The sequence below is a fragment of the Stegastes partitus genome, unplaced genomic scaffold, assembly GCF_000690725.1.
Source record: "Stegastes partitus isolate 25-593 unplaced genomic scaffold, Stegastes_partitus-1.0.2 Scaffold1800, whole genome shotgun sequence".
In the NCBI taxonomy this organism is placed as follows: Eukaryota; Metazoa; Chordata; class Actinopteri; family Pomacentridae; genus Stegastes; species Stegastes partitus.
Genome location: NW_007579531.1, coordinates 67,767 through 89,061, shown reverse-complemented (window position 1 = coordinate 89,061; position 21,295 = coordinate 67,767). Strand labels below are relative to the sequence as shown.

Below are 21,295 nucleotides of genomic sequence, written 5' to 3'. Positions count from 1 at the left end.
AGCATGCGATGCAATTCCCAGAAAAAAAACGCGATCGAGCGCCGACATCTCATTTCCGCGTGCATTTTTGACTGAACATCTCGGTACATGCGTTCCTCCTCCTTGAACACCGCAGTCCCGGCGTGTAAACCCGCTTCTCTACTTTTCCCACCTCTCCCCGGAGAAATGTGATGCAATGATTTCCAAACTCCACTAACACTGACTCGTTCCATTCCTCCTCCTCCTCGTCTACATCCTCCTGCTGCTAGATTTGAGGTGATACGTTACAGCAGCTTTTCCTCCAGATTTCTCAAACCCGCTCCACTCATTCACTCCACGTCGCCGCCTCGGTTAAGTCGCTCACCCGGACTTCCTTGTTCATTCGGCTCACGCGCGCTGCAGATATCCAACACAGTGCCTCCTGTAACGCTGGGAAAATCACCTACAGTCCCAACCACTCTGCTGTGTCCTGTTTTCATTACATGGACTCCCCAGGAGAGGGTATGGATACAGCAGTGCTCCCTCGCCCTCCACTCACTACTCTTTCCCTCTCCCTGTCTCATTCCCTCTCTCGCTCGCTGAGCACAGTAAGCTGTCTTGAGCTTTGCTGGTGAGTTTGCTCCACTAGACCATTTAGGGACTAGATTCTTTTTACTGATGGCTTAGGAGACAAAGGCTACTCTGCTGCAAGAAGGCCTAACCAATTTGGCGAAACTTGGAAGATGTGGACATACAATAAAAAAAGAGATGATGGCAAGAAAACCCATACATTTGAGAAAAGGCAGGAAGGGGTAACGTGTATCTACAAACATGTAACTGTGCCCTGCTGTGTCTCCCATAAATTACTTATCTATACAACTGAACATTACATTTTGAGGCAAACATATTTCCTTCTAGTTTAACGTGTTTGTGACAAATACATTTCAAACCAGCATGCCATGTATTGTTGTGATTCATCGTCTCTCCTACTCAGCCAACCAATCATGTATTAGTTCGGGAACCCAGAAAATGGTAGAGAAGCTTCAAACATGTTGGGAAAGGGTCGGATTTGTGTTTAAACCTAAATGTAACGGCACTTTTCAAAGCCCTAATGTCCTTTTATTGTCATTACTGCACAGGAGTGGAGCAAGAGTGAACCAACGCAGACCCAAAAACAGAATTTCCAGTCCATATAGTGGATGGTTTATTTGATGATATGCAAAGATGAAAATACAAGGGGTTTTCTGTCGTGAATTTGGTAAATGTCCTCATCCGTTTGCTGTTCTGATGCTGGTCTGGTGAGAACTGTGTGCCCTCCCCCTACCTGTGCCCTCTACATAGACACCCTTGTGTCTAATTACCGCCACCATGTGTCTAAATAATACATATTAAATAACCTGCCAACATGAATGGCTTCTACACTAAAAGATGCTATTTTCCTCAATCTAATTAAAGTCATTTAGGTGGCTAAACTTAACCAATCTTCTAACATGTGGTTTTCTAAACCTAACTGCAAGAGCTTGGTGTCCAAACCTAACCAAACAGAAGCCAGAAGTCGCCAACAATTGAAGACAAATCTTAATAATCAGAATAATATTCCCACATAGGATGCAATCTCCCACTCCTATTGCAGACTCAATCATCCCGTCCTACCTCCTTCCACATACTTTCTGTCTTTTTGTGGATTTTCCTACAACATCACAGTGTTACATTCAAAGGAGAGAATGCGTTTCTTTCAAAAAAATGAGAACGACATTCAGTTGTGCAGGAGCATCATTTTTGGGAGATAGGGTTGTTGTGCCAGACTGGATGATCCTGCTTCTGCTCTGACTTGTCGAACTATTTGCTGAAATCCAAGCAAAAGTCAGCATGATGTGCAAAGGTGGTCAAGCAGGAGGATTTAAAGTCGTACGTCCAAGATCGTCCAGCAACCTGTTGGGATTTTGGATGTCAGACTGGTTACAGGACACCTTTGTGGCCACAAACTTTCTTGGGGGCTTCTTTACACCTCCTTTAAGTACAATCTATACTTCACTGCACTGGATCGCTCTTCATATTTCTCATATGACCATGACATTTTCTGGTTGTTTAGTCTCATCCCGGCATAAGAACTTCTCCCCCACAGTGTCTCTGCCTCCACAGCATCAGAAACTTAAGCTGAGGTTTTTGTGGGTTTATATACATGAAGTGACTGCTTTCCCTGGGAGTGTCATTGACTTGTGTGTGTAGGTGTGAGTAACACAATTCTACACTGCTGTAATTTGTCAGGAGCGAGCTCGACTGGGGCTCGAAATAGTATTTGATAGATTCAGCAGCTCCTGAAAGTCAGCCATGCAACCGCCATGAGTCATAACATTTCATCATTAACAAGCAGAAATCGAGTGTACATAAGCAAGACTGGATGGAGGCTGAGAGTTTGTGAGCAGAAAAGCCCTCGTTTTTTTGTGTGTGTGTGTGTGTTTTTTTTTTTTAACGGGAGCAGATTTGAATTTGCAGTCATGTGGCACACTGGAGGGAAAGTACAAGAAGGTTTGGAGGCAGAGAACACTTCCACCGGACAATAGTTAAGGAAGAAATTCATTGAAAGCATTGCTAAAGTGGTGCCCAAGCTGAGCATCTAACCACAGGGAGCTTCAGCGAGGAAATGGGACCGCTGGGGGTGTGGGCACGCTTCAAAGGTGACCCAGCAAGGCCTCGAGGAACCTACTATTTAGTGCCATCAGTCTCTTTCGCTCTGTCATTGTGGATCCGTCTCTTTCGCTTTCCTCCCAACCATATTTTCCATTTTGTCCACCTTTCTGGCCCCCTATCAGTAGCTAAACTACATGGCGCCACTTAGGGATTCTCCAGACAGCTTTGTCGTTCTTCTGTAAGCCCGGCCGGAGTCCCTCCTCCGCCTGCATAGCTCTGCACCAAAGCCCGGTGAGCGTTCAGCTCCTGTTGGTATCCAATCCCTGCTTCCTCACAATCAGGGAAGCTTTTTTTTTTTTTCCCTCACTCTTTTCAATTTCTCGGCTAACAGCAGCATCAGCATTTCAGACTAAGAATCAGGACGGGCAAGAAGAAGACAGGGATTTCAACAAACTTTCTTCTTTCTTGCTGTATCATTATAAATGACAGGACCCTTTGAAGGCGGGAGATGTTTTTTCATGTGTCTGAGGACATGTATTTGGATCAGCGGCAAGACGGGTGAGCTGGAAATTGGCGCCGTTCAGGAAACAGTAAGAACAAGTGATGCAAACCGAAGAAAAAATACCAATAAAGCCTCGATATGCGGCACACGTGTGCCTCGCAGTGCCTCGCGTTACCGTCGGCAAAAAATAGCATCCGTTTCAAAGTTGACATGGCAACTGCCGCCATCATCTGATGCTTTTCTAATTGCGGCACAACCTTGTTTCCCTCCATTCAAACATGGCATTTCTCTAATGTTTTGTGAAGTACCCTTTAAGTGTTTCATTAATGTCTAATGAGCTTTTCATTAGGAGAATTCGACTGTGACTTCTCCGCACGAGATTATAAGCAACACAAGGTTTAACATTGGTAATGATTCTTTGCTGGATGGAGCGGCAGTAATAGGTGCCGCTTTTGTGCTGAGGAACATTGCATTATGAGAACATCAATGCAGAGAGTGGGTGTTGATCTTTGCAAATGTCATGCTCTGTTCCACAAGGCTCGAATTGGACTTGTTATTAACCCAACCCCCAGCCTGTTTGTTTCCCACTGCCCCTGTAATATTCAACAGTATTACCTTATTTAATTTCCCAGACATGCTCCGTCCTCGGCGAGAAAAAAAAAAAAAGTAGCCGAGAAAATTGTAATTTCACAACACGTCATTGAGCACTCGCTATGATGATTGCCACATGTTAACATGATCCTAAAGTTCAGGAAAACAGTGTAAACATCGCATTGTGTCTCTTGATATCTGCTATTAATTAAGGGGGGAACGGCGGCGGCAGTTTGCCTGCTTAGCGACAATGAGGTGGATGTATGAATAACAGGAGATTGACCAGACGCGAGGGGTGCGTAGCTAAATGACTACTGAACAAGCACAGTCAATGGCTGCCTTAAAATGCATGATTGGAGAGGCTTGGGCTGTAATAAGCAAAACAAAGTGAATGCTGAACAGAGAGACAATTAAAGCGTCGCATCTGGCAACGCCGCTGTGAGTGGGTACCCAGCCGCCGCAATTACAGGGCTCTGTCACTGCTGTAACTCTTCGCTGCCCGGATGCCGCCGTCGTCAGAGCAGATGAGAAAATTCTGATTCAAAGCCTGTGGAAAAAAAAAAAAATCATTTTCAGGAATCACTTCACGCCCTGCCGAATCTGGGAAAGCCCCCTGTAACCATCAACAATTATCTGCTGATTCAATTTTGGGCCTTTTTTTTTTTTTTCCTCCCCTCCCTCAATCCAGATAAATCTCTCGCTATCCTGCTGATCACAAGCCACAGGGCAATCTTCAAGTTATTTTATGTAGAGCCCAGACTGTTGCATTAAAGAAAAGAATTCATTAGGAAGCAGGGAGGGGAAATATTTCCGATGGACAAAGGGAGAACAGAGGAGTATTCATGTAGTGCAGGAATGATGGAAGTGTCATTCTGACATTTTGTAAAGAGGTTGTCCTTTAAAAGCACATGCTGTTTATCTTGTCCAAAGCAAAAAAAAAGGCTTTTATGATTGAAGGAATGTCTTTTATACTCTATCTTTATATATTTAGGAGATTGTACAAATGGGTGAAACATTAAAGCAAAAAAAATGTCAGAGAAGCAGATAAGATTCAGTCCTCCTTTGCATAGATTCTCCTCATCTTTGACCTCTACTGGAGGGATGAACAGCATTCTCCTTAAAGATATTCTCTCACTTGCGCAATTAATCGAATCTCAATCACAATTTTGGGCTCCTGTGATTAAACATGCACCATCGACTGCGTTATTTAATTATAAAACATGTGCCCTGCTCATACAAAACGCTACTGCATGTCTAATCAGGCGCCCCCAGAGATCCATCAAGATGCAAAAATCTCCTGGATGTTGCAGTTTCAGTTCAGGGTGGTGCGCAGAGAACAAATGAGCAACACGAGAGTCAAATGTCTGGAGCAGAAGGTGAAGGTGTGGGCTCTTGAAGTGGATCGTTGTTTGGGATTTAGGACAAGAGATGTGAGCAAATGGCTTGTGTTTGTGCCACAAAGCAACACAGCTTGTTAAAAATACACCAAAAAAACTGCAGTACGATGAGCACATGAAGGTCAAGATTTAGTTCCACGAGTATGAGAGGTTGCATGACAAAAATGTAGTCATCTCGCCAAATCTGCAGACTCCTTCGCATACGTCCACGACCAAAGTCTGAGTTCACATGCGTAGTCCATGTGGTGACAACTCTACAAAGGCAATATGCTCTGCAAGTAGTGAGCATAATATGTACAATCTGCTGAGCTTTCATGCAATGAAGTCAACCAGGCAGATTCTCCTGGAGAGCATCATGTAAGTAAACTGGCATCTAAAGGGTTACAATCCTGAAAAATCAATGAATATTTGATGATTATGATCAGGACTGTTATAGGTTGAAAGAGAAAAGTCATTGAAAGTGAAAAATAGTGTTAATATTTGACATTTTTGTCCATAAGGGCTTCAGTATTACTCTTTAAATCGACACCTTGAGGTTAAACTGTTCATAAAGCCTACGGGTCATGCAGAAATACATGCAGGTGTTGTTTCTCCTCATCAGATTTTTACACATTGGATTACTTATTTGTATTTGCATATCAATACATTTGATTTTTTATGGACATAGCTACTTATGTGCCCTGTCTGTGTAGGGGTTTTTGTTAGTGTTTTAACCCTTTACCTACAAATCACACATGCCTAATATTCCTGCAAACCATTTCTTCAAGCAGTTTGTTTTAGCTGTTGAAAATAAATCAATCAACACGCTCCTCTCAGCAGCTCCAGCGTTCAATCATTCAGCACGACCCTTGTCAGCAGGTGAAGCCCTCAAATCAAGCTGCAATTGAAATGTCCCTTTTCCCCGAGTATTTTAGGAACTTCTCGCCCTTGCGGTACGATCAAAACAGTTCAAGAAGTTGGTGAGATTGTGTTCTGTCAATCAGAAAGTTTTTTATGTAAAGAGTGTTTTGAGGTTTTCAGATGAGCTTTTCCCGACACAATCTTCCACGCGGCAGTTGGTGTGCGTTCATGTAAATGTATAAAAGTACGTACAAAAGCCATTTTTACAAAGAAGTCACTCGCGGATTATCAGTAATTTGAAAAGTGTGCCCTTCCTGTGTTGCATTATTTGTCTTTAATTGCCAGCCTCCTAAATTGCTTCCCATCTCGACGGAAAAACATTAAAGCTATATGTGTCTTCGGTGCTGTTACGATTGCAAATGCCCTTCCCAAAAAAAAAAAGAAAACTCTGAAAAGCTCTTCCCTCTCTGAAGTATTATTCCTGCTAGCTGCAGGGCTTAATTTATTCAAGGCTGTTAAAAGCAACAAAAAAAAAAAAGGCAAAAAAAAAAAAAAAAAGAAAAGAAAGGCTTCCCTACTCAAGAGCTTGATTGTTTGGATCTGAATGGGAAACGCTGGTAGATTAACTCGACATGGATGGTGCACGCACTGCATGCAGATGTAGTGATCTGTAATCTATGTAATCTTCAGCGCACAAGGGCAGTACGATGCTCTGCTCACTCAGTGGAGGAGGTTTTCAATTCTGCATGAAGAATGGTTTGTTCTCTCCCGTGTGTGTGATTCCTTTGAATAGCTCTTCTTTTTTTTTTTTTCCATCCACACAGACCTGCACCCACTTCCCTCTCATGCTCTACCTGTGCACACAGATGCATGCTCTCTCTCTCTCTCTCTCTCTCTCTCTCTCTCTCTCTCTCTGCCTGCTTTTCCACTCCTCTGTGGTGTTTCACGCTTTCACAGCTTCCAGTCTGTCTGCTTTAGCTACGGGAATCTTTGCTGACGTCCCCCCGTCCTGCAGCCACAATGACTGAGAGAGATGCTCCAGAGGCGCAAGGGGGGGGGAGATAAGAGCGAGGAGACAATCGCATTAAGACTCACTTTACCCTCCCCACCAACCAAGACCAGAGGTTGGGATTTGAATGTTCGAATCTGGTGCGCTTAAATCCCCTGCATGGCTGTTTGTGCATTTCCCAGACTGAGCACATTACCTCTGCCTCTGCAGTCTTAGCTGCTCGCAGTTTAAGCCAAATTAACACGCCATCGTTAAGGGAATAACATGCAACCACGAGCACCCAGAGCCCCCCACCCTCATCCCCTCTTTCTTTGGAGGGAGTCTTGGAGGGTGACACTGCGGCTGGTGTCAGCACAGCAGTGGAGCTGTCAGCGCTACAACACAACATGCTGTTCGAATCCACGGGTGAAGCCTCTTGACATCAAAGGTGGCAGACAAAAAGGATCCGTGTTTCTTTTTACTGTTGTCTGCACCTGTCAAAATGGTGTGTTTAGGGCTTTTTTGTTGTTGTTGTTGTTGTTGTTTTATGTGCTCTTCCTGCACGCCGGCCTCCATCGCTTTGCAGCACCACAGAGACCCCTGGTGGAATTGCACGGCATCGCAATTAGTGTGTGTGTGTGTGTGTGTGTGTGTGTGTGGTCCAGGACAAACCCTAAAACTTATTCTCTCCATGTCCTTCACACTCACACAGCTCTCCTCTCTAAGCTGTGGGTAATATTTTTGTTGAGCCACGAGACAAAAAAAAAAAAAAGTGTCCCCCACATCACGGCCTTCCGTATCTCCAAACCAGATTCTCCCTGTTAACGGTGTAGCTATCATCTGAGCGCACTAGACTGCACTAGAGGGCCAAATTAGAGCAGGCCTTGGTAAAATAAAATCCCTATTATCTTTGAACTAGCAAGTACCCAATTATACGCCACAGTTATCTCCCATCTCACAGACTTCTGAGTCCTCGCCACAGGGCCAGCGAGCAAGGAGAGCTAATGAAGAGATGCTGAATCACCTTTTTGCCTTCCCGGACGCACAACTGGTGGAGCCTCCTTGATCATCGGCGGCTTTTTCGACGGATCAGAGCGATTCCCCCGACTTTGATGATCCCTTTTTTTTTTTCTTTTTTTTTTTCCCTCTCTCTCACCCTGTCGCAGCGCAGGGCCACACATTCATGGACGTGGCATCGGTTGTAGCGCCGTGTGTGATAAGTGTGAACGGAAAGTGAGAGGTCTCGGAGAAAAAAAAACACGTGTTTAAAGGGGTTGTTTCCAGTCGCGGAGGATGTGCATTCAAATCAGGCAGAGTTGAAGGGGATGTGAAGGAAGGAGTTTTACTGTTGTCATGGAACTGATCATCTAAAGAAGTCTGTTTGTCCATGACATTGCCTGGTAATGGAGAAAAAAACCCACCTCAAATGGGTTGATCTGACTTTTCTTTCTTTCTCTTCCAGTCTTGCATTTGCTAACTGGAATTTCTGCCAGTGCTTCTGTTCAAATTGCCACTTAAACAGCTTTTAGTGCGTGCACTTTAGCTAAAACTTCAGCTCCTGTGTGCGCGGATTCATTTCGAGTGCTCCCAGGAATCAACATTTCATGACATTTAAAGGTGTAAGTTTGCAATTCTGGAGAAAGACTGTTAATATTTAGTCAGGTAGCGTATTTAGACAGCAAGCATGTGCCACATTTACCGTCGTCCTCGCTTCCCACTGCCCCTCGTTCCAACTGTCCTGTGCAGAAGGATTAATATGCACAAGCACGAGTGTGCACAGGACAATAGTAGAATCGTGTTGTTTCCTCTTCACACCAGATTTTTGTTCAGCGCAAACACAGAGCAGACAGCTAGCGGCCCGTGAAGACATATTTGTGCACATTTTCTTCTAAAACAGTTTTATTACTTGAGCTCAATATATGTGGCAGTGCTAAGGTGCCATTGGGGTGCAACTGAGGATCTTCATTGTTGATTATTTTCTTGATTAGTCGTTTGGTGTGTAAAATGTCAGGAAATGATAAAATTATTGATCCAAAGTCTAAGATGACCTTCTTAAATGTCTTGTTTTCTCCACAACCCAAAGATATTCAGTTTACTGTCATGTATTCGGGGAAAATATGCAAATTTAAGAAGCTGAAATCAGAGTGTTTGGACATTTTTCTTATATATTCTTAAATAATACCTCCAAACAAGTAATTGATAACCAAAATAATTGGCAATTAATTTGACAGTTGCCAACTAGTCGATTAATTGATTTATTGTTGTAGCTTTAGGGGCCATTGTTCACACGTTAAAGCTGCACAAATCAATATTATTTCATTAACACTGCATTAAGTTACTGTGTACAGCCCTGCAGCGGCGCTGTTTTGGTTCAATTTCACCACATCCGTCGACTCCGTTCCCAGCAGGCAGCTTTTTATAGCAGAAGAGTTGTGACAAAAACAAACTATATGTTACCTGCCCCGTCTCAGTGGCAGACACATAAATTATCAGCTGACTTGTAAAGAAAGCAGAACTCAAGTCAAAGCTGGTGGAGGCCAAGCAAAGCTAAAAGTCCAGCGGTAAAAAATAAAATAAATAATGCACACATGCACTCTTTACACACATGGTGAATTATTGATGTGCATCATTTGCATATCTTATATATGAAACACTTTTATCTCCATGATTTTCTATCAGTAGTTTACATGCAGAATGCTCAGACCTGCTCCTCTTTAAACGTTGAAGATGCCACACTTTACAAATTCTTCAACATCTTTTTGTCTCTCCGTTTAATTTTATTTCTCTTTTTATCTGTGGTCTGAAAGAGTCAATGCTGATACGCTATTATGTTGTCTTTGCAGGTTTTCACTCCGCTATTTGTTTACTTTTTTGGAACTTCACAGCTTCTCAAATGGTGGCCATGGTTACTAAATATCCGCCATCACTGTGCAATATTAAGACATTAAAAATAGGTGGAATTGCTGCAATAAAACTGGGGTGCAATCAAGCCGCCGCACTGCAGCGTTGACCTCCACTGGCAGTAATAAGCACTCTTTGTTTTCTTACACGTGTGACAAGCTGCATGCTACCAGTTGGAATAAAGGCCGACTTAATCGGTGTAGTTTCCAGAGATCTTCAAGGGTCTATGGATAATGTGCAGGTGGAACTTGAGCTTAGAATGTACAGAAAAGTGTAAAAAGTCAGCACGCATTGTGAGTCATACCATATGGATTTATTAACAGTATGAACCACTTCCCTTAAAAGCTATACTTTTGTGTTTAGAATTTACCAAAGGGCTTCCTGTTGGATCTGACAAAGAAAGCGGCTATTGAAGAGCACAAGAGCTTTTATAAACGTACGACAGTGGTAGAAAGTTGGCGTGAAAGAGGGTTCAAGAGAGCGTTTTAAAGTTTAAGAGGCCATCAGAGAATTTTAAAAGGGTCTAGGATGGTTTAAGATGGCACCTCTGGAGAGCGAGAGACGGTTTAGGAATTGATGGAATCAGGACGGCTGTTATGGAGTTTGTGAAGTGTAAAAATTGGAGTCTGGAAAGAGAATAGGTTTAATAAGTGTGTGTCTAGATGTTCAGAGCGGGCGCTTGTTGAAGCAGGATCAGATATCACCAGATATCAAACCATCTCCAGGGCACGACACACATTGTGATCTTTTATTTTTCATAGATTTTTCTCTGTTTGTTTGTGTTCGGCTGCCAGCACCAATGTTGGCCAAGAAAGTTCTACCCAACACTCATCATACGACGAGTCCGCTGAGGTTCTGCTGGAATAATTTGAGGGGGAAAAACAAGTGATTTTTCTACAACTTTTGTTTGTTTTTATATCTTGTTCGGATAGTTGATGGTGCAAGAAAAACCACAATGCAACAGTGCATCACGCTTAAACATCCGGATGTTTTTAAATTATCCAAATTCTCACCAGACGTGTCGATTCAGGCTCCTTCATCTCTTGTCTCTTATCTCCCACAGGTAGTCCTGTCAACCTGACGTGCAGAGCGTTCTTCGGATACAGCGGAGACGTCAGTCCGCTGATCTACTGGATGAAAGGGGAGAAGTTTATCGAGGATCTGGATGAGGAGCGGGTCCAAGAGAGCGAGATCAAGTAAGCGCTTCAGTGCCTGGTCTGGTCTAATTTTACCCAGTGTCCACATTTGGTTAAGTTACCAAAAATAGGCTAGAAAATAAAATAAAAAGATCATAAAGGCATCACAACAGAAGGAATCATGGGATTTTCAGATTTCTAATCATGTGTGACATGCACTTCTGATGGGAAAATTAACTAAATTTAAGAAATTATGATATCTTGGGGCCCTGCGATAGCTCACCTGGTTGAGCTGGCGTCCCATGTACAGGGGCTAAAGTCCCTGGTCGTGAGTTTGAATCCGGCTCGTGACACTTTGCTGCAGGTCCTTCTCCCTTTCTTCTCCCCCACCTACCTGTCTCTCTCTTCACTGAACTATCCAATAAAGGCACAAAAGGCCAAAAAAATAACTTTAAAACAAAAAAGAATTATGACATCTTATCAGAATCACCCTATTCTACATGCCTCATGTACCAATTTACCAAAAATACAGCCTTTGCAGCAGATACTGTCAAAAAAAAACCAAGCTAAATAGCCTGGACTGACTCAGCTGTGACCAACGTGTTTGTTATTGACTGAACTGCAGGCAGTGTTTACAGAGCAGCTAGCGTATAGAAATATGGAAACAAATCAGAAAGACTGAGAGCAAAACAAACTTGATCAATAAAACTGATGCAGCATGATGAGAGGAGCGGGCACGCTGTGATACATTCAGCATGGTGAAGTCATTATTATTGGTAGCACTTGAGGGAACTTCAAACAATGTTCTAAATACTGATTCCAGGTTTTTTTCCATTTTTGCAATGTAAATAATCAAATAAATTGCATTAGGGCATTATAAGACATTTCCGTGTTCTCCATACATCTAGCAGTGGTTTCCATGTTTCCATTGGTGCAGGACTTTACACTGCAGTGAACAATGAGTCCACGATGACAGGAGTATCCCCAGAACGTGCTGGGGGTTTCAGAAGGCAATAAACCAGTTAATATTTCAGCAGAGCACTTTTAATCTCTTCAAAAGCAGAAAAGGACCCCTGGGCTGAATTGGTAAACACCTGTTTAAACCTAGTTACCACAATTGTGCGACCGCGCGTCAACACACCGAACAATAAAGGGAACCTTTCACTGCCAAGTTATCATCTAAACGATATTCATGAATGCTTTATGTGGCTGTTTAATAATGCAGACTGCTATGCATTCTTTATCATGTACGATATATATGCACGGCTCAGGCATTGCTTCATCAGTGGAGGTGATAATGGCAGAGCGGCACAACAGATGGAAACGCCAATTGAAATGTCCGCGTTGGCCTCCTTTTCCGTTTGGGTGACCTCCATCTTTTGGCTTTCACTCATCACTGGAAGGTCTGTTTATTCCAAACTCAGGTGAAAACCCGACGGCCAGACGCGCACACACAGCACCTGAAGCTGGTTGATCATCCAACACTGCAATCTAATTGGCTTGCTCTTTAGTTTCGTGCTGCATTCAAGTCCTGTGAGGTGGGGGAAAAAAAAAAAGCACAATTTTCTAAAAATGTTGCACTCCTCTGGTTTTTAATAAAGAATCACATTTCAAACAAAGCAAACATATGAATCCTCGCCTCGCTTTGCAGTAAGCCGCTTTTGATGACAACCTTTCACACAGCTTTGTGTCAGGAAACTTGGAACAGCAGCGCTCGCCGTGCAGAATAAAAGTTGATCAAGAGCAGCCAGACTGATTAAAAAAACCAGCTTCAACTTGCTTGTTGCCTTTGGCTGAAGTTTGTTTTCTCTCTTTTGGCTCACAATATGTACAGGTCATATGGAGAAAAGTGATGTTTTAGCTAGAAAACATTGACATATGGAACTCATCCGGAGCTGGTTTTATTGATTTATTTAGGATAAACCACAGACACACTGCAGCAAACGTTGCTCGCCTTTGCTAAAGGAGGCTTTCAGTGGGTGTTCGAAGTCTGTTTTTCACCTTTGACTGGCGAGTTTGTTAGTTTTGCTGCTACCTCCTGATACAACTTTGAGTAATATATACCATCCACGGGAGTCAACAAATGTCCACGCAGTTTTTATATCATAGCACGGTATAAGCAGGCTGGCATCAACAGGTTAAAGCATCATTTGTTGGAGCAGATGAGCGGCAGGTCGCACTGTGTGTGATTTCTTGCCAGAATTGCAGTGATGCTTTATTGTAGGCCATCTGGAAAAAGGTCAGTTTCTCTGTTTGCTTCACTGGCAAGATCAGAACATCACTCCAACACTGAATCTTACTTTTTTTTGTGAGGAAGTGAAGGTTAATCAAATAGTAGATTAGAGTGTTCATCAGCCATTAAAAAAAACTGATTTTGTTAGAAGATGTGTGAAACAGTGGAGGTCATGCTGTTAGTATGTTTAACCCTCTGAACCCTGATTGATTTCTAGGCTTTTTTTTCTGGCTCCTGTCACACTTTTACTCACTGTGGGCTCATTTATCACTGCAGTATAAAGTTCTGAAGCTCTGTGGAAACAACCCAACGGTGGTGAACTCAATAATGCCCTTTGTCCAGTGTCACACTGTTAAAATGCCAAGGAAAGTTGGATTTCTTTGCTTATTTCATTACAAAATGTACCTGAAACCGGCTTGTCTGGCATTTTAAGTGGCCGCAGATGTTCCCAACACTGTAAAAAAAACTGTTTGTTTTTGACCAGTTTTTAAACCAAATGCATAAAATAAGCTGTTTTGATGAAATATCTAAAAAATTTTACCTTTTTCCAGTGAAAATGTGTAGTTCACGGACCGGTGAATCGTAGAAAATCCGTCGATTCCTTCTGTTTTCAGTTTCTTGCTCTGACAAATGGTGTTATTTTGGTTATTTTTTAATGAGTTCAGAGGGTTGATTACCATCTTGGATCTAATTCATCAGCTAGCATTGTTTAATATTTATTATATTTCACCTTTATTCACTCAGGCAGCCTGATTACGATCAAATGACCCGATGTGGTCTTTGTGAAGAAAAGAGGACCATAAAATATTCCAAAAAAAAAAATCGAATATACAAAATAAATGTACCGTCAGACGTGGAGGTGCGAAAGGTGTCGCTTCAGAATTAACATATGGCAGCAGAATGTAATGTGTTTGTGCAGTGATCTGGTCACTGTCCCCCCAGATGTTGTTGGAAAAATGCGAGCGCGCGAGATTGTAATTTATTGAGTATTAGCAGTGAAGAGGAAATTCTTAATCCTCAGGAATGTGTTTCTTTGCCCTGCTGTCATCACCAGGGCATTAAGAAAATAAGGTAAAGGCAAAGGTGTGTCGGCTTTAGCACCTAAAGAAACAGAAGCATAAAGACGTGATCATTGTTTGGTGATGCATGGTGTTGGTTTTGTTTGCCCGGCTTTAAATATCTGTCTGTGAGTTTCATTTTGAGAAACTCTGTGACTGGAATATTGTTTGCATTGTCGAAACAAAAAGGGAACCATAGTCTTGTTTGTAGAAACAATTTCCCAGTTGTGTATAGAAAGTAGCTTTAAGGTCTGATGTATTTCCAGCTGTGAAGTCAGTATAGAATCCAGATAAACAGAACATTGTTTGAGTTTGAGTAGTTAGTCAATGCTTTACACATTTGATTTCACGTGTGTTTTGCCAGTTGAGTGCCTTTAATGTGACGCTGCAGGACAAGTCAATAATCAGCTTGTGTTAGCAGCAACTAGACATATGACTGTAGGAGACTGATGTTAAACAGTGAGGCATGGATATCAATATAATGGTTAAAGTAGATGCTTAATGAAAAATAACATTAAAAGCCTTGAAATAGCAATAAAATTTCCATTTTTCTAACATTTTCTGACACAATGCGTTCGGATAGCAACAGCACCATGTTTAAAAAGATATTTTTGCCGCTGCGTCCACACCGAAATAGACACATCACACACCCTTTCATCTCCCGCCCCACCGCGCTCCTCTGACGGACCACATGTATGACTAGAAAAATCCCTGTTGTCGACAAATGCCGTCTAATGAAAAGGTTAACTGTAAGCAGCGTGACAAGGCTGGGAGGAGAGCTGGCGGCCCAGTCAGTGACCTGGCATTTCGAGATGTCTCTATTAGCCTGCTAGCACGCTCCGTCCGGCTCTCAGCGCCGCTCTCTGTTGTGAAGGACACGAGGCCAATTAGAGCCTAGTGGATTTGAGGGGGCGGCGGAGGACGGGGAGAGAGGGGGGCAGCGGCAGGTGGCGGCATCGGGTAGGTGGTACGCAAAAGATGAGAAGGACGAGGACTGAGGAGTGCACCACATGCGGTTAGAAACCTGCTTTCATATGATAGTTAAATGAGGTAACAAGCCAAGGAATCAAAACTGTGACCCTGAGCAACTTTGAAAGTGTGTGTGTGTGCAGACGTGAAGAGGCTCTTATTGTGGGTACCTCCACATTCAAGTATCTGAAACGCATATTTTTGTTGTGTGCCACTGCGTGATACTGTCTCCCTCTGTGTGTTATTGTTTTTTTTATTTATTTTTTTTTGCTCCCATTTGAATGTGCGCCACTTCAAACCCACTCCCTGACATCATTCCATGAGCTTTTAGCTTTGAAATGGAAATTAATCACACAGGAGTATTCCCTGAAGGACTGCCTGTAATACATGAAATGGAGCTTTTGGCACAATGTTTCGCCACCGATAGTCAGGGTTGATATGAGATTTTGTGGCTGCAGAACAAGGCCTCGTGGATCTCTGAGGTTGAGGTCACGGTGCACGACTCGCGCATAAAAGGCTGCAGAAGTTTAAAAGCAGAAGAAGTTCCGGTCCCCGGTGTGCACGCATAGAGCACCCTTTTGAGCAGCAGTTCAAGTGTAAAATTTCATTTCATTTTTTTTTACTTTAATTAATGCTCTTACAGATATATTCATGAGACGTCGGGGTGCTTTCATGGTCCAGCAATGCTTCTGCTGCAGCACAGTCTGACATTGATGCCATAATGAAACTCTAACAGAGTAAACCTTTGTGCAGGGTTTACATTCACGATTTAGTGCATGTGGTGGGGGGAATCGGCTGTCTAAAAGTAGGATGTAACGTGGTAAGGATTAAAAGAACATTGTAGAACCATTGTTGTGTTCCATGGGGGCCAAATGGGGCCACTGAGAATCTCAAGGTGGCACAGAAAACCAGAACTGAATTCAAAATAGTCCAGGAGAAGAGATACTGCAGGGTGTTTTAGAGGAAGACTTTCACCCACGAGCAAGACAGCCATAGTTTGTTTATTATTTTAATACTAAAAATTAACTGTGGGGTGACAATTTCTTGAACTAAAGCAGCTCATGGTCCAATAAAATGTGTTTTCATTGTTTCTATTAGTTAATTATTAATGAAAGAGATCACATCCAGAATCTCTTATGGATCCTAAACTCAGAGGAAACACTCCTACAAACACCTCGACGCAACAAACTAGAGATCTGTGTGTGCCTCCATGAACCAATGACCTGCAAACTGTGTCTTTAGCGCTCTCTGTGACGCCTGTGGACGGGCCAAACACCTGACATTTAGATTAATCTAATGCTGTTTGCACTCAGGTGGCATAGTTGGCTTGAACTTGACCTTTCTTGTCGGGGATAGCCACAGGAATGGCAATTGAGATTTCACAGGTAGACGCGACCTTGGAGGCATCACTGGGTGAAACCTGAAGAAACAAAAAAGCTTTAGAGATATTAATGTTTAGAGTTGGGTTGGATAAGCTGGCTAGTTGCTATTTATCACGTACAGATGTGAGGGTGGTGTAACTTATTGCAAAACGTCCCACTATTCTTCAAAAAACAAACTATAAAACAGCTCAGACTTAACAAAGAGACTGGGTTTCATTACTTTCCAGGCCAGATGTGAAAAGGCGCCGTGAAATTCAACTGAAGCCAGCACTTAAGAAGCAGTTGTACCTCAGCTGTATTCTCTCTTTCCTCACCGTGATACCTATTTCCACACCTATGCAACTTTACTCTATAGCATCTGACCTTTACTTTGCCTGGAATTCTCAGCATGCTTGTTTTCCATTTATCTATTTTATTACAGACCAGGGTCACCGAGCAACACAGTAACCACAGCAGCATAGACATCCTTCCTAAATCACCCCTCTCCAATTCCTGAAGGGCGTGTTCATGCATTTTCATGCCAGCAGGCAGATAAATTCCCTTTATAGGTTTCAGGGGTCGTCCCAGTGTGGCATTGCCACACTTCAGGTACATGGCTCACGGCATGTCGCCTCTGCCAGATTTATCGCCACAGAGGAGAACATATCATATCAATATTAGCACCAAGCATACGTCAACCCTCTGAGCAGTTTCTGGATGTTTTTTGCTCCTCTCACATTTTAACTGACTGTGAGCTCATTTTTCACTTCATTATAAAGTCCTGCGCCTCTATGGAAACAGAGCCTCCATGGCTGGAAGTAGAGAGAATCTACTTTGGTGCAGAATGACACAGTTTTAATGCCATAAACCACGAAAGAAAAGGGGGATAAAATTGCAGTAGAATTTCTTTGATTACTTATTTTACAAAGAAGTTACGACTTGGGATCAAGAAGTAAAGCAGGTGACAAATGGTGGCTGTACATATGGTAGATGTTTTACTACCATACTACTACCTTGTGTATTTTTACATACTTGTCTCCTCTCTGCTCTGTGTAAACACTGCCTGCAGCTCAGCCGAATATTACTTCAATTTTTGTTCAATATTTCAATATCAATAATTTGTGATTTACAGTGCTTAAAAGTTAATCGACGTATATAAACAATATCCAAATTTCTGACTACCTGAAGTTGGTATCAGCCTAAAAAGTCCACCATCAGTCAGGCTTTTATTACTCGTAATTATTTTTATGTTAGCCTCTCAATTGTGCCAAGATTTGTTTGGTTTGTTTTTACAGAATCTGGTTAAAGGAAACATTTTAATTTTGGCAATATTTTAAAGAAGCATTTAGAATAAAAAGGATTCTGACAAACTATTATAAATTTAACTTGAATTTCTTTAAGTTCGATAGAAACATAACAGATGAGTAGTTCAAGGACTATCAGAAAATAAAAAAAAAACAGCTTTCAAACCAGCTGGTGGGTTTTGGAATTCAGAAGGATTCATTGAAAGCATTTATTTGCACGTGTGTGATCAGAATATGTAGAGGAACTGAGTATGTGTGATCTGAGTACAGATGCATTTTCACAACCGTCCCCAAAGACTAGCAGTAATAATACTTTGCCCTGCGTCGTATCAAGCTCTCGGAGACAGTTTGAAAAGTGGAGCCCTCCTACCACTAACTGATGCAACAGCGTGCCACACACATGCCAACTCCAAGCCGATGCCTACTGGGTGATCTGTCATTGTATGCAATTTTATATTTCAACTTGGCACTGATCGAATTCAAATCAACCAGGAGAAGTGCAGACGGCAGGGAACAAATTTATCAAGCAACCAGCCAGCGAGGCGTTTAGAAAAAAAAAAAAAGAACAGCATGAAAACAGTGAGCGGTTCAAAAGTTCAGGTGTCACATTGAGACTGCTGGGAAATACTGCACCAGATAACATCAGGCAGAGATACATCACAGCGCTTAGATATGCTCATAGGATCCAGTGTGATCCTGCTGCAGCTCCGTCGAAGAAAGCGTGTTTGTCAGGGCTGATACGCGATATTTGGTCATGTTTAAAATGAATAACGATGTCGTAATGTTGTGCCTGGCAGCCACGGTGGAGGGTTGCATCCGCTGCTGCTCTCGTTTCCATCACAAACACTCTTTAGGTGGCCTGATTTACTGGCAGCATCCACACCAAGATTTACCATGAGATTGAAAGCAGTCACAAAAACAAACCCTGAGGTATTTTTTGACCCTGAGGTGAGTTTCTTTGAGCATCTCGGTGAGTCATTGCGGCGCGACAGCCTCCTTCGCTGTGAGCAGCATCAAGGATCCATTTCATTTTTCCATCCAGCTACACGGCACCAGTTTACCCCCCCCCTCGTCCTCCACTTTTGGACACCCCTGCCAGATGTTTGCGTGGGCGTGGTCACGCTTCACGAGTCCTCATATATTCCTCTGCTCAAGACTTACACTAACAAGTATGATGGATGCGAGTGTTTCTGTAAACAAAGATTGATTTTTTTTTTTTTCCGTTCTTTTGCCGGCACCCAGAGTGTTTCAGTTCAGTCCATGTCGGGTCACACATGGGTGCCGCCTCTTTAAAAAACCATCAGCATGGATCTATATCCCAACCTTGTGAAGCCTCGCGTCTCTGCCCGACTGGACACACAATGGAGAACGATGAGCTCAGAGGAATTAAGAGAAAAGGCTAAATTAATTTCCTTTTCACATAAACTCACATAACCTTTACTCCACAGAGTAACCTTTATGCTCTTCCCCCCCTGCAGAGGACCAGCTTAAAAAGTACTCCTTTATTATTAGTTTTTATGAAGCAGCTATTCCAGGTAGCTGCAAAGTGATTACCTCTAATGGTTGTTCTTTGTGTGGTCAATAAAAGACATTTTACAGCAGTGTGATATTTTCTATGTGGGATACCAATTATTAGCAGCACTTTGTAAAGCTAATGAAAGATATTGCCATGGCAGCGGTGGTTGTATTGTAGTTTGTCTTTATCCCCGCAGCACTTCACAATCTGCTTTGTTTAGTCCGTTCATTGATCAACAAGAATTAGATGAGTTTTCATATTCAAATGCCCTGCAGCGGGCGGCAGATGAATGCCCAAGTGGCGCTCGCACCTTTTTCGCACTATTAGCCCCATGCATCATTAAACAGGGGCCTGAAATAGCTATAATTTTTGTAACCTTAAAAACATTATCTGCTCGTACATCATCCCTGTTTGTGCGCAGCAGGAGAAATGCTGCTCTTTTAACCATCATTGTTTTCCTGCTGTTCTCCTCTCTTCTCAGGAGTTTGTTGCAAATGGCTTTACCGGGTTTTTTTTTTTAAAGTAGGTCTTGGTCTTTATTTTGCCGCGTGCAAGTTTGTTTTGTACTCGAGCATCAGCTAATTATGGTGGTATGCAGACTGTCAATGGACAGTGAAGTCGAAAAGGCAGCGTTCTTTTTAAAAGCAAGAAATAGCTCATTGTGTAAAAAGGATATTTCCACCTTGATCATTTTTGAAGAAGTGAAGCCATTTTTTTAAACTACATTTAGTCTATAACCCTGTAAATAGTTCAATGCTTTTCTATGAGACAACACCACAGACTGAATGTAGAGATGGTTGAACCCTCTGACGAGCGATTTTGAAGCTGAGTGTCATGACTCTGGCTGTTGCTATTTTGGCAGTGCCTGACTCTTTCTAACCTCCAGCTAATCCAACAGTGAGCTATGAGGTGGAATATGAGGGCAGCTGTCCAATTGAAGCACCCACATGTCCGTCACATCCTTAATTAAGCGGGACTTAAAGACCTGAGACAATTTAAGTATGTGAGATATGTAAAAATGAACCACTATACAGTTGTCATGAATGGGAAAAGCAACTGCAAAGAGTATTTTTTGTTTATTTCTGCTGTAAAGTTGGACATTTTAACATGGAAGACTATGGGGATTGCCGAACATTAGCAGTTGGCCCCAAGTGGTCATTCGAGGAACTACAAGTTTTGACACTTTGCATTGGTTTTATTTTTCAGCCCTTAACGTTGATGCTTCTGATGGACTAAACTTTTGTGCAGACAATTGTGGTTCTCTGACAGTATGTTCTACTGACGTTCATGATCCTCTAAACCCTTGCTAGAGACCAAAACTGTATTTTGTGCCAGGCTGTAAACATGTTTATTTGGCTGTAAACATTGACATTTTAACGTGGAGGTCTAAGACTCACTTGTGGCAGTTCCAGGAACTGCAACATTTGTCAGCCCTAGATGTGGCCTCATTGGTAAGACTAGATTTCTAAGAAGGGGATGGTCTATAAAAGCAATGGGAGATATCTTTTTTGTTGCCATGCTATTGGTGGGTGTATTGGTAGTAAATGTTGGTCACCAGCAGGTTTATCTTGTGAAATCTTGTAAAAAATATCCCACGAAAACTTAAATTGATTGCTTGGAATTTTGTTGCAGACATTTATGGGTCCAAGATGACCGAACAGCTTTGACCCCCTGACCTTTCCTTTAGTACCACCAGTGCTCCAGGATGCATGTCGACGCTGCAACCGCAAGCATGTTGGTACGCATTTAGGTCAGCACCAACTCCAAGAGCTGAAATCGTAGCTGTAGACTCTTAAGTCTTGTTACTCTTGCGTCGTGCCGTTGTCAAAGGCTGACAGCAAGCTTGAGAGTTGTTTTTTTTATCAGCACCTCAGCTTCAATCAACGCATTAATAGACTCGCGCAGACTTG

General features: G+C 42.5%; 1 protein-coding gene across 1 annotated transcript in view; it reads left to right on the top strand.

Moving 5' to 3' along the window:
* Positions 1-10,871: 10,871 nt before the first annotated feature.
* Positions 10,872-21,295, top strand: part of LOC103372670 (interleukin-1 receptor accessory protein-like 1) — a gene marked incomplete at its 5' end in the record, with an annotated part of 35,706 nt that continues 25,282 nt past the window's right edge. The window contains one exon of the mRNA XM_008302365.1: positions 10,872-11,004. Within this exon, the coding sequence (XP_008300587.1) occupies positions 10,872-11,004 (133 nt within the window). The remainder of the gene's footprint in view (positions 11,005-21,295) is intronic.